This window comes from Tursiops truncatus, chromosome 20 (genome assembly GCF_011762595.2).
Source record: "Tursiops truncatus isolate mTurTru1 chromosome 20, mTurTru1.mat.Y, whole genome shotgun sequence".
Lineage (NCBI taxonomy): Eukaryota > Metazoa > Chordata > Mammalia > Artiodactyla > Delphinidae > Tursiops > Tursiops truncatus.
In genome coordinates, this window is record NC_047053.1 from 50,873,521 (window position 1) to 50,885,559 (window position 12,039).

The 12,039-nt window shown below is 41.8% G+C and overlaps 1 protein-coding gene across 3 annotated transcripts in view; it reads left to right on the plus strand.

The window, feature by feature from the left end:
• The window catches only part of SRP68 (signal recognition particle 68), a 30,245-nt gene that overhangs the window by 8,767 nt on the left and 9,439 nt on the right, over positions 1–12,039 (plus strand). For all 3 annotated transcript variants that reach the window (XM_019938761.3, XM_004310388.3, XM_019938762.2), the window contains 4 exons: positions 116–198; positions 1,811–1,951; positions 8,404–8,502; positions 11,376–11,440. In XM_019938761.3, coding sequence (XP_019794320.1) covers positions 116–198; positions 1,811–1,951; positions 8,404–8,502; positions 11,376–11,440 — 388 coding nt within the window. The remainder of the gene's footprint in view (positions 1–115; positions 199–1,810; positions 1,952–8,403; positions 8,503–11,375; positions 11,441–12,039) is intronic.

Consider the following 12,039-nt stretch of genomic DNA (forward strand, 5'->3'; position numbering starts at 1 on the left):
GAGGCCTTGAAACGTGCTTATGGAGGGAGAAGAGCTTGGAGTTGAATCTAGTGGTTCTTGAGGGAACACTCAACTCCCTCGAGGATTTTCCACTCAATATCTCTCTTTTTCTCAGGGGACCAGTCAGCTATCAATGAACTCATGCAGATGAGATTGAGGTCTGGGGGCACTGAGGGTCTCCTGGCTGAAAAATTGGAGGTAATCTAGTATGCACATTTTTGTGAAAAGTCTTTGGTTTGAAAAAAGTCCAGTAAAAGAAGTAATCCATAATCCCATCATCCGAGGATAATTGCTGTCAATATGTGCATATTTATATCTATTTTTAGCAAAAACTATTTTCACTTAGTATTTTAAAGTGTTCAACTTTCTTAATTTGGTACTCGTAGAAAAAGTAGGAAATATAAAAGACTGGGAAAGACTGGGGGGAAAAAAATAGAATCATTTAGGGGCTTCCCTTGTGGTGCAGTGGTTGAGAATCCGTCTGCCAGTGCAGGGGACATGGGTTCGAGCCCTGGTCTGGGAAGATCCCACATGCCGCAGAGCAACTAAGCCTGTGTGCCGTAACTGCTGAGCCTGTGCTCTGGAGCCCGCATGCCGCAGCTGCTGAGGCCCACACGCCTAGAGCCCGTGCTCCGCAACGAGAGAAGCCATTGCAATGAGAAGCCTGTGCACCACAATGAACAGTAGCCCCTGCTCACCACCACAGCAACAAAGACCCAACACAGCCAAAAATAAAAAATAAAATTAATTAATTAAAAAAAAAAAGAATCATGTGGGTTACCACCCAGAGGTAACCACTGTTAATGATATGATGAATATCTTGCAAACTTTTTTTAAAATTTTATTTATTTATTTATTTATGGCTGCTTTGGGTCTTCACTACTGCATGCGGGCTTTCTCTAGTTGCGGCGAGCAGAGGCTACTCTTCACTAGTGCGCAGGCTTCTCACTGCAGTGGCTTCTCTGGTTGCGGAGCACAGGCTCTGGTCGTGCTGGCTTCAGTAGTTGTGGCTCGTGGGCTCTAGAGCGCCGGCTCAGTAGTTGTGGGGCACAGGCTTAGTTGCTCCACAGCATGTGGGATCTTCCCGGACTAGGGCTCGAACTCATGTCCCCTGCATTGGCAGGCAGATTCTTAACCACTGCGCCACCAGGGAAGTCCTGCAAACTTGTATATGTAGAGAAAAAGGCATATGTTTTAAAAATAGAATCTCAGTATACACTGTTTAGTAACGTGCTTCTTAAATTTAATGTCACGTGCATTTTTTCCACTTCAGTAAATACATTTCTATGCATCTTTTGATGACCGCATGGTATTCCATTGTGGTACATGTTTTATTTGACCACTCATTATTGTTGATTGTTTAAAAGTGGTAACTGGTATTACCATGAATATCTGTGTCCCCAGTTTTTGTATACATTCTTAGTTATTTCCTTAGGATAAATTTGTAAAAGTGGAATTGAATGTTTTGGAAGCTTTTGATACATATTGACAAATACTTTTAGTAAGTTTCTACTAATTTACATTTCTGCTTGCGATGCTTTTCTCCTTACACTCTTACAAAAAGAGTGTACACTTACACTCTTGCCAAAACTTAGTGTTGCTCGTGAAGCCTTCTGTCGTGTCCTTTTAATATTGGAGTTTCTATAAGCTAAGAAATATGCCAGGGAGGAATTTAAATACAAATTTGTATATACTCTATAAGCTGTGATATGTTAGTTTTAGAAAGAGACAAATGATAGTTTCTGCTGATTTTCACCTTGATCACTCATATCCACAGTTAAAGCTTTAACTTTTTAAAACTACCTTCCAGGCCTTGATCACTCAGACTCGAGCCAAGCAGGCAGCCACCATGAGTGAAGTGGAATGGAGAGGCAGAACGGTCCCGGTGAAGATCGACAAAGTGCGGATCTTTTTACTGGGATTGGCCGACAATGAGTCAGCCATCGCCCAGGTAAGGAGGAAGGACCTATTCTGTTCTCTTCTGTGTGTGTCTGGAGGTTGTCCTTGTGTGTTTAACGTGTAGTGTTTTGTTGCTGCTTGGGATTCGGTAACAGTCTCAAGATGTACCCTCTTGAATAAGATTATTTTGAAAGCTGAGTTTATCAAGGAGTTCTTATGTTTGGAGGGCAAAGAAATTGACAGTGACAGCCTTCAGTAAAAATGGGAGCAACAAGGGTCTGCTTAAAGTCAGGGGTTACATTCGGCCCAGCAGGTGGTGCAGCAGCATGACTGTTATGTCCCTTGTGTCTGTCTGACCTCTTGTCCTAGCCTTCTAGCCCTAAAGGGCCACGTCTTGTTCCTGGGCCTTTTAAAGACAGCTAAACCAGAACATCTTGTTTTATGTGTGGTATATATGCAGTATTCATGCAAAGCCATACTACCTGATGCTCCTGCTGAGATAATTCTTACCTGTTCATGGGTGTGCACAACCAAGTGAGTTCCAAAAGATGAGAGATCCTGGTGATCTTGGTTTGTATGAAGTAGGCAGTGATTGAGGCTTTTTTTTAGAGCTCCTTCTCCATATTAGGTGAAGAACGTCTGAGAAAAAACCAGGCTGCTCCCTGTGTCTCCAGCCTCAGCAGGGACCAGTGGCATTTCGTGAGACTTCACAGCAAGCTACTGCACCCGGAGTGATATTTGTATGAGGTGCTTTCTTAGTTGTGCTGATGAGTTGTCTTAAGCATCCAAACCTTTCAGTGACTTGTTCCAAAATGGCTCCTTTGGGTTGGAGACAGCTTTCAACAACTGAAGGATTTCTTTGTGCCTTTTGTCTGTATTACATATTGCCCCTTATTTACCCTTTATTTCCTTGAAAGACAGAAGACTAGAACAATACCAGGAAGTTGAGTTTTCATTAATCTAAAAGACTAAACTTTTTCTGAGAACATTTCATTGGCATTTAGGGTATAGAGGTCTCTCTTCTGGACTAGGGCTGATAGCAACCATTTAGATTATGCAACTGCGTTAACTCTTGTTTTAAAGCGGTACATGCTGGAAGAAAAGAACTGCTGCAGTTCTGTGCCAGGCATCAGGCAGTGACAGGGGGGCAGAAATTCTGGATAGAATAGGGGGCAAGGGAGGTCAGTAGGGGCAAATAAAATAGGGACTCCTTAGGAATGGGGCCACAGACATACATCAGACAAAGGACAAGAAAAGATAACATTTATTAAGTAACTTTAAAAAGTTGTTCATGCTTAACATTTATAAAATATAAATTTTTAAAAATTTTTCTTTATTTATTTTGGCTGTGCCGTGTCTTAGTTTTGGCATGAAGGATCTTCAGTTGCATCATGTGGACTTCTTAGTTGCGCCATGTGGGATCTAGTTCCCCAACCAGGGATCGAACCCGGGCCCCCTGCATTGGGAGCGTGGAGTCTTACCCACTGGACCACCATGGGAGTCCCAAAATATAGATGTTTTTAAGAAATCAACCTTTAAGAAAACAACCTGTGATGAGGTGACTGACCATGACTTTCTCTAGTTGTAGCGAGCAGGGTCTACTCTTTGTTGCAGTGCGCCGGCTTCTCATTGCGGTGGCTTCTCTTGCAGAGCATGGGCCCTAGAGTGTGCGGGCTTCAGTAGTTGTGTCATGCAGGCTCTAGAGTGCAGGCTCAGTAGTTGTGGTACATGGGCTTAGCTGCTCCGTGGCATGTGGGATCTTCCTGGACCAGGGATCGAACCTGTGTCCCCTGCATTAGCAGGCGGTTTCTTGACCACTGCACCACCAGCGAAGTTCTGTATGAGTTTTTAATTGTTATCCTGCAAGATACAGTGGTGTGTTTGAGGAGTGTATGAAATCAAAGGGTTGGAAAGAACCATATAGGGATAGTTTCAAATCTTTAAAGGCTGAAGCGGGAAGAATATTTGAAGCCTGTTAACGTAGTGAATTACATTGATGAATTTTCAGTGTTTAAGCCAACCTTGAGTATCTGGGATAACCCACTTGGTTGTAATATGTTGTACTTTTTATTTATACATTGCTGGATTTGGTTTGTTAATACTTTAAGAATTTTGCATCTGTTTTCATGAGAAAGAGTGGCCTATGATTTTCTTGTTTTGTATGAAATGTCTTTTTTAGGGTTGGTGTCAGGGTTATACATACCTAATAAAACAAATTTGGAGATGTTCCCTTCTTCTCTTTTTATGAAAGAGTATGTAGCACTGGTATTTTTTTTTCCTTAAATGTTTGTTATAATTCACCAGTGATACCATTGGTCCTGGAGTTTTCTTTGTGGGAAGGTTTTTAAAATTTGGTTTTGCTTGTTTTAAACAAATATTATTCCTTTACAAGTTGTAGGGCTATTCGGATTTCCTGTTTCATCTTGTGTCAGTTTGGATTTTGTTTTTTTAAAGGAATTTATTAATTTAATGTAAATTGTTGATTTTACTGACATAGAGTTTACAGTATTCCGTTATCATTTTAATGTTTGTAGAATCTTTTAAGTGCCTGGTTAATGTGCTTGTTGTGAATACAGTTATCTGTGGTTTTTAAGCATCTTATAGTACATTAGGATCACTTGAGTATCAGAGACCTTTAAATAATTTGGTAGGTCAAACAAAATGTGTATTAATCCCAGGAATCCCATTAAGGTTTTAACATTAAAACGGGGTGCGGGGGCATGGATTGGGAGATTGGGATTGACATATATACACTATTGATACTATGTATAAAATAGGTAACTAGTGAGAACCTACTGTATAGCACAGGGAACTCTATTCAGTGCTCTGTGGTGACCTAAATGGGAAGGAAATCCAAAAAAGAGGGGATATATGTATACGTATAGCTGTTTCACTTTGCTGTACAGTAGAAACTAACACAACATTATAAAGCAACTATACTCCAATAAAAATTTAAAAAAAAAAACATTAGAAACAGTTACGTGCCTAATATGCTATATCACACCTATACCACCAGGTCAAGCCAGTAAATAAAGTAACTTAAGTGCAGTGTCAAAGTTTAGTTGAATCCTGAGATGTCAGGGCTAGCACTGTGGCCGATTAAATGTGTATTGAATTGAATGAACCGTGGGTTATTAAATGTGGGAAATGCCCTTTGGCCATTTGAGGCTAATCTCCAGAAGAACTCCTTGCTCCTTGGTGCCACTGTCAGATGATTTGCCTGTTCTCCTTATTGTATCGAGTTGTTCTCTGCCCTGGAAACCAAGCACTCTGCCTGAGAGAGACAGGGCTTTTCACTGCAGTGTTTTCTAACCTGGTTGATGTTGGTGTTTGCCACCCTTTGGGAACTGGAATTCAGGAATTTGGTAGCCCCAGCTTCTTGCTTGCTTGTAGAGGTTTTTATGACGTTTAAATACTAAAACTGCAGTTTACTGAAAAGCGTGCAAGGAAGAAATAATTCAGGGAGATAATATTAAACTGCAAAAACTGGAGCTGAGGCTTAATGAGCTGGCGAACTCCCGCTGCAGAATCCTTCCTTCCTTTAGCCAAGCTTTAGGGCCTCATGTCTTTAGTGTTGTCTTACTTTATAATTTATTTCTGTTCTGCTTTGTTAGTCCTTGGTCCTACCTGAATTGTCACTGGTGGTGATTTGAGGGTGTAAGGCAGCTCTTGGGTGGGGTGGGGGGTGGGCAGCTTTAAAGTCTCTGCAGGTTTCATGATTCTTATCCTCAGGCTATGGCTCATGTTTTAATGTTTGACTGGAAGGGAGATCATTTCCCCTTTTCTCTAAAAAAAAAAATATATATATTTTTAAGTGAGGTTTGTATCCTCTGCTACTCAAGTCCCATGTGTTTTTCACTAGACCTCACTGGGCCGAGCGAGGCTTGGTTCCCATCCCCTTGGTTCTCCTGCGAGTCTGGTGGAGAATGTGGTCAGACTCGCCTTGTTGTCTCTTAGTCACACCACCACCTTCCGGCAATATTTGTAGACAAGCGAAAACCATCTGGGAGCTCTGTTTTAAAGAGCTGGGGGTCTCTACCTCAGGACACAAGCAGCTGGTTTTAGTCAGCGTTGAGACGTGGTTTGAGGCTGTGGAAAAGCACATCGAGAGTGTTTGAAGTTTTATAAAAATTGATCTCGAGTTTGTTTATTAGGACTGAGTAACATTACTTCTGGGCTTCAGGTTTCTCTCTGTCATAGGCACACCTGGGAAAGGTCCAGGCAGACCACAGATTCTCATGCAGGGGGTTTGCCCCTGTGTTTAGAGCACATTCTTGTTGGTTCGGTGGCAAACTTGAGACATATGCATGTGGACTCTGAGGGACCCTCCCTCTGCATAAGCATAGAGAGGTGTTTCTTGTTCCACTGCCCCTTCAGGATTATCTTAGCCTCCAAGATAGGTTTATGGAATAAGCAGGTAAGTAGCAAGATGCGTTTCAGGCTTCCTGTTTGGAGACATTTTGTCCAGCCCGGGAGAACCGGGAGAAGTTCTGCTCCGGAGATTAGTGGTCTCCACATCACTGTGCAGTGCAGCTGCCATTAGGAAAACACAATTGACTGAAGTGCTCCCCTTCAGATAGGCTTTTTCCTTCATTGCGGTTTAAGACTTTTGTAAGATTCCCAATGGATCTTAGAATTTTCTGGAAGCAGAGGGAAAATTTGCTTATGTTCAGTACCTTGATGCAGAGGTTTCCTTAGTCAAAGGGAACGAAGGTAATACATGGCATTAAAGAGGTTTAGCATTTTAGACATCATTTTAATTTTTTTATTTGAGCCATTCCCTCCCTGTAGGAAAGGAGACAGATCCTATGTGGCTGGTAAAACCAAATTTGCTCTTTTCTTACTTATACACCCATTGCCCTGACTGCTGAACCCCCCCCCATCTTAAAAGGGTGTCGGTGGCCTGTTTGCTGGATTGCATGGTATCAAACTGATGCTGAGTTTATCCGGCCTGCTCACGACGTGGCTCTGGTATGTGTGTGGTTAGTGCCAGGTCTGTTCGCATATCTTATTCTGCGGCTGCTCCGTTACACAGGCTCTGTACTTTGAAAAATTTGGCCAGTTTGATTAAATGATTGTAAAGAATCTTGCTAACTTGAGATGCTTAATTAACAGTGTGAGTGTGAGTGTGTTTCTCCAGAGCTGGGCTGTACTGTCCAGTACAGTAGCCACTTGAACACATACAGCTATTTAAATTAATTAAAATGTCAGATTGCTCAGCAGCCGCCTGTAGCTAACGATGACTACAATGGACAGTGCAGATACATCATTATCACAGAAAGTTCTAGTGGACAGCACTACTCTAGGCTTCAGTGAGTTAATGGTGGCTGTGTTTGCCTTTATAAGTTTATAGAATAGCTGTGCCCCTGATTTGTTCCTAAGTTACTGAACAACAGGAAAGTCAAGTAACTTATAAATAGACAAGTATGTTCAATTTATATTGGGTAATTTACAAGGAAGTTTTTTCCCACACTGGAAACTAGGAAAAACATAAGCGTTCTTAAGAGAAGAAAAGGTTTTTCTTTAAGCCACTCCTAGCCATCTCTTAAAGGAGTGGGTGGTACCAGGTTTTCTTTGGGGCTTTCTTGGAGGTCACTTGAGTGTCAAGAGATCAGATTGGATGATAGTTTCTGTGGAAAGTCAAACATAATCATGAGAATGTTGATGTTCTAATGTCTGGGTGGGTCTGCAAGTAACACAGGTTCATCTCCTTTTTGCTTTTTGTTCATTCCCACCTGCTCAGTCAGATTCTTTAGAATGGTAATGTGGTTTGGCAGGTATTCAGTTAATGAATCACTTTTTGCCTTATCCCAGCCGGCTGGCAGAGGGTTGACACCCTATGCTTGGTCAACCTCATCTGCCCTAAAAATGTTCTCAGCATAGCTGTATGGAATATCTGAGGGCAGAATTTCTGTGAGGAGGAGAACCTCATATGGCATTTAGGAGAAATATGTTTTTGATTGGGTATTGATTAGTAATGTTACTCACCTGCTTGGACTTAAAAGAAATCCAGTATGTGCAAGTCTTTTGGGTTACATTTGTAAGGAAAAGAAGCTTCTGCTGTACTGAGCCTCAGTATGCGGTAGCAGTGCCCCAAATCTAGTCCATAAGGCCCCTCTAGGGAAGCCAGGTGCAGGTCGGGAGCAGAGGTAGAAGAGTTGGAGGAGAATAGTAGAAAGTTCTATGATAGAGGAAACATTAAAGCATCTGTTGCCTGACAGTTTAGATCAGTTATACAGATACTTTTTCGGTATGTTCACTTTATATTTATATATATATATATAGTTCTCATTTCCATACAAATAAAGACTAAAACCATAAGAAAAATCATATACGATAGAGAATATTAACAGTTGAAATGATCTCCGATTCGGGCCATTTTTTGGTTGATGTGTGTATTTGTGTTTAATGGGAGGAATCAAAGCGATGTTATGCCTTCCTCCCATCAGAGTGCTATGTCTTACTCAAAAGAAAATCTTTTTACTGCCTTCTGCCTTTGTTTAGGCTGAAAGTGAAGAAACCAAGGAGCGTCTGTTTGAATCCATGCTCAGTGAGTGTCGGGACGCCATCCAGGCCGTTCGGGAAGAGCTCAAGCCAGATCAGGTAGGACTCTCAGCTGAGCCACGGGCTCTTGTTCTGGGCTGAGGTCCTCTTCAGTCTGTGTGTCGCATTCTCAGTGCATTGACTCTTAGCCACTGTTGGATTTAGGTGTGGTGATTGGCTAATGAACAACAGAAGCCTCTTCTGGGCTCCATCAGGTTGAGAATTTCTTTTGTCTATCCTCTTTCTCCTAATGGTTTCACGTATTACCTGTTAAAGCTTTGATCTCAAATTCATATCTCCAGGTGGATTTCTCCAGTGCTCCCTTTCTCTAATAATATCACTGTGATTCATTCAGCCATCTAGGCTGAAAACCTCAGAACCATTTCTGTCTCTTTATTCCCTGTCACCAAAAACCCTGTTTATTCTCCCTTTGTAATTTCTCTCACTTCTTGTCCATTCCACCTGTTTCTAATAAGCCCTTTATATTGTGCCTGGACTACCACAAAAGTCTCCTGATTGCTTTTCCTATCTTGGTTTCAGTTTGGTTTTCCAGACCTTTTTGCCAGAAGAACAGACTGCATCTCTCTAGATCCTGTTTCACTGCCTACTTGTGAAAAAAGCCCAGTGATTCTCTGAGGTCTAGAGCGGTGGTCGCTAAACTTCTGTGATCATGCACCCCATAAGTAAAATTGAGCATTTATCTCTGATAACATTTATTTATAAATTATATACCTTATTATTCAACTGATTTGTGATTTAGAAAATGTATTAAAATAAAGTTTTTAGAATTGAGATAGATATAAATAGAAGTTCTAGTTTTCTTCTTATACCCGTACCCTGAGGGCTGTGTGCACCCTTCTTAAGTACCCCAGTGTCTAGCAAATACAGTTCAAACTCCTTGAGCTGGTATATGATATGAGCCTCCGCTGGTGTTTCTAGCCTGTTTCCAGTGTTGTACTTGGCTGCTTCCCTCTGAGTCTTCTGCCTTAGGCTCTTGTACTCACTGTCTTATTATGCCTGTCCCACTGCAGTGCATTCCTTACACTGTTGTCCTTTCCCCCCTCCTCACACCTGGCTTCTTCCACTCCCTTTTCACCTGTCCAAACGCTGGCTGTCTTTCAAGGTGTGGCTCATAGCTCACTGTCTCTGAGAAGCCTGCCTACACCATCCTCGCCCACATTTCTCCATTTTCCGAATATCTGATACTTGCAGCTATAATTTTTGTTTGATAGTTAATCAAGCATTGCCTTTTTAAAATTAATTAATTAATTTAATTTTGGCCGCATTGGGTCTTCGTTGCTGCACACGGGCTTTCTCTAGTTGCGGCGATCGGGGGCTACTCTTTGTTGTGGTGTGCGAGCTTCTCATTGCAGTGGCTTCTCTTGTTGCGGAGCACGGGCTCTAGGCATGTGGGCTTCAGTAGTTGTGGCACATGGGCTCAGAAGTTGTGGCTCGTGGGCTCTAGAGCACGGGCTCAGAAGTTGTGGTGCATGGGCTTAGTTGCTCCACGGCATGTGCAATCTTCCCAGACCAGGACTCAAACATGTGTCCCCTGAATTGGCAGGTGGATTCTTAACCGCTGCGCCACCAGGGAAGTCCCAGTCAAGCACAGCCTTTTAACATTTTGTGTATTGTTTTATATTTACCTTCTTGTTATATTTTTCTTAAGATTATAAGCATATTAAAAGTAACTATATATTTCTTTAATCATCTGCCGTAGTACCTTCTGTATGAAATATTCAACAAATGTATGTTGGGCTGTAGGCGCGTGTTTCCTCCTCCAATAAGCAGGCTTTATATATTATACTTCCCTTGATTCATTTAGCAGGTACATACAGAGCCCCAGCCTCTATCATTCACTTTGAATTCACAGCAGCTGAATTCAGCAGACACCTCACAGAATGGAATGAATATGGTGATAGCAAGGTGTTCCTGTTGCTGCTGTAACGTTACCACAAACTTAGTGGCTAAAAACAACACAAGTATATTATCTTACAGTCCTGGAGGATGGAAGTCTAAAATGAGTTTGTAGGGCTGCATTCCTTTTGGAAGCTCTAGGAGAGAATCCATTTCCAGTATTCCAGAGAGTGCATTTTCCTGCATTTCTTGCCTGTTGTCCCTTCCTCCATCTTCAAAGCCAGCAGCATAGCATCTTCTCTCCTGCCTGTCCTCTGCTTCAGTCCCAGTATCTTCTCTATATTGTTGACCCTACTGCCTCCCTCTTATAAGGAGTCTATGTTTGTGTTGGCCCCCCCTGGATAATCCAGGCTAATTAAGAGGTTCTTAACTTCATCACATCTGTAAGGTCTCTTGCCATGTAAGATAACATCTTCACAGGTTCCTCTTAGGATGTGAACATCTTTAGAGGCCATTATTCAGCCAGCCACAAAGACAAGAGCTAACAGCACAAGGCATAGAACTTGGGTCTAAGACACAGGTCTTAAAATGGAACCGAGGACCATGGACTGTCTGCCTTAATGCTTTGGGTCTGAACGCTGGACGCAGTGGACAGGAAGCCTTACTGGCCATTACTCTGAATCCTCTTATTCAGGTCTGGTTTTTAGATGCCAGTGGCAACTGAGTGACCCTGTCATTCTAGAATATATGCAGTAGATCTCTGATATTTGAGGACCCTTAACTTACTAGAGTCTGTGCCTGTATTCCAGGGCACTTGGGGGAACCACACCATTAAATGAGGTGGTCAACCTAGAGGGGTGGGATAGGGAGGGTGGGAGGGAGGGAGATGCAAGAGGGAGGGGATATGGGGATATATGTGTATGTACAGCTGATTCACTTTGTAATACAGCAGAAGCTAACACACCATTGTAAAACAGTTATACTCCAATAAAGATGTTAAGAAAAAAAAAAAATCGAGGTGGTCAGAGCCAAGGATAGGATCAGCCATTTTATCCTTACCTTTTCACTTTCTGCAGAAACAGAGAGATTATATCCTTGACGGGGAATCGGGGAAGGTATCTAATCTTCAGTACCTGCACAGGTAAGGGTTGTGACGTTTTTACTTTTTAACGTTGTATGATGTATCTTTGGAACAAAAGAGTATATATAATGTTTATGTACATTATAATTTACTGATACTAAAATCTGAATGCATCTATTCACATTTTATCATACGAGTTTTGAATTTGTATATTATTCTAATATACATATAATTTAAAATTTTTATACAGTGTAAGAACTAGAATACAGCCAATAATTTTGAAGCTCCTTGTGGCCCCACCCTTGCTGATTCCTCCCCCTCTTCTGGAGCTAACCACTGTCCTTCCCATGCCAAGCTCCTAGAGTGGCTCTCTGCTGTGTTCTGAATGTTTTACATTGTCCCTTTTATATTTGAGTTCAATTTCAACTCAAGTTTAATTCCATCTGGAGTTTATTTTTGAGTGAGGTAAGGATCTATTTCACCTTTTTCCATGAGGATAATGGATTATTCCAGTGTGTGATTTATTGACTGTTCTGTCCTTTCCCCACTGATCTGCAGGAATACATTCCATTTTCTCCTTGCGCGCTCTTTTTTTCTGGACTCTCTTCTGCTCTGCTGATTTATTTGTGTGTACTAACACAGCACAGTGATTTACTATA